Source organism: Protobothrops mucrosquamatus, unplaced genomic scaffold (genome assembly GCF_001527695.2).
Source record: "Protobothrops mucrosquamatus isolate PMUCROS unplaced genomic scaffold, P.Mucros_1.0 scaffold_143, whole genome shotgun sequence".
Lineage (NCBI taxonomy): Eukaryota > Metazoa > Chordata > Lepidosauria > Squamata > Viperidae > Protobothrops > Protobothrops mucrosquamatus.
Window position 1 is genome coordinate 68,216 of NW_015386219.1, and position 1,151 is coordinate 69,366.

Here is a 1,151-nt window from a genome sequence, read left to right on the forward strand (position 1 = left end):
CAAGGAGAGAAGCAACCTAGAACTAAGGAGAAACTTCCTGACAGTGAGAACAATTAACCAGTGGAACAACCTGCCTCCAGAAGCGGTGAATGCTCCAACACTGGAAGTTTTTAAGAAGAGACTGGACAGCCATTTGTCCGAAATGGTATAGGGTTTCCTGCCTGAGCGGGGGGTTGGACTAGATGACCTCCAAGGTCCCTTCCAACTTTATTATTATTATTATTAACCCCAACACTTTGGTCCAGTCAAATTGATGCTGTGTCCACTTTACAGAATGGAAGACAAAGTCACGCTGGGAGTGAGACGAACAGTCTTTAAGTTGAATAAAGAAATACAGGGTAGTCCTCGACTTACGACATTTCGCTTAGTGGCTGTTCGAAATTACAACGGCACTGAAAAAAGGGGCTTATGACTTAAGTTCTTCACACTTAACGACCGTTGGCAGCACCCCCGTGGTCACGTGATCCAAATTCAGACGTTTGACAACTGACTCACATTTATGACGGTTGCAGAGTCCCGGGATCACGTGATCCCCTTTTGCGACCTTCTGACAAGCAAAGCTAATAGGGAAGCCAGATTCACTTAACGATGGTGTTGCTAACTTAACCACTTAACAACGGTGGCAAAAAAACCTGTAAAATGGGGCAAAACTCTTAACAATTTAACAATGACCTCGCTTAGCAATGGAAATTTGGGCTTGCAAAAGCGGATCACGTGACCCCGGGGGACGCTGCAACCGTCCTAAATGTGAGTCAGTAGCCAAGCATCTGGATTCTGATCATGTGACTGTGGGGTTGCTGCAACGGTCGTTAAGTGTGAAAAACAGTCATAACTCACTTTTTTCAGTGCCTTTGTAACTTTGAACGGTCACTAAAGGAACTGTTGTAAGTTGAGGACTGCCTGTGTACAGCAGTAGCTTCTCAACCTGGAGAACTTTAAGATGGGTGGACTTTGACTCCCACAATTACCCAACCTCTCCCGGACGTTCTGGGAATTGAAGGCCACAAATGTGTGCTGGGGACTTCTGGGAGTTGAAGGCCACAAATGTGAGATGGGGAATTCTGGGAGTTGAAGGCCACAAATGTGAGATGGGGAATTCTGGGAGTTGAAGGCCACAAATGTGAGATGGAGAATTCTGGGAGTTGAAGGCC

At 46.1% G+C, this 1,151-nt stretch overlaps 1 protein-coding gene across 1 annotated transcript in view; it reads left to right on the top strand.

The window, feature by feature from the left end:
* The first annotated feature begins 274 nt into the window (after positions 1–274).
* The window catches only part of LOC107290036 (intestinal-type alkaline phosphatase-like), a 12,046-nt gene continuing 11,169 nt past the window's right edge, over positions 275–1,151 (top strand). The window contains exon 1 of the mRNA XM_015818880.1: positions 275–302. Coding sequence (XP_015674366.1) covers positions 275–302 — 28 coding nt within the window. The remainder of the gene's footprint in view (positions 303–1,151) is intronic.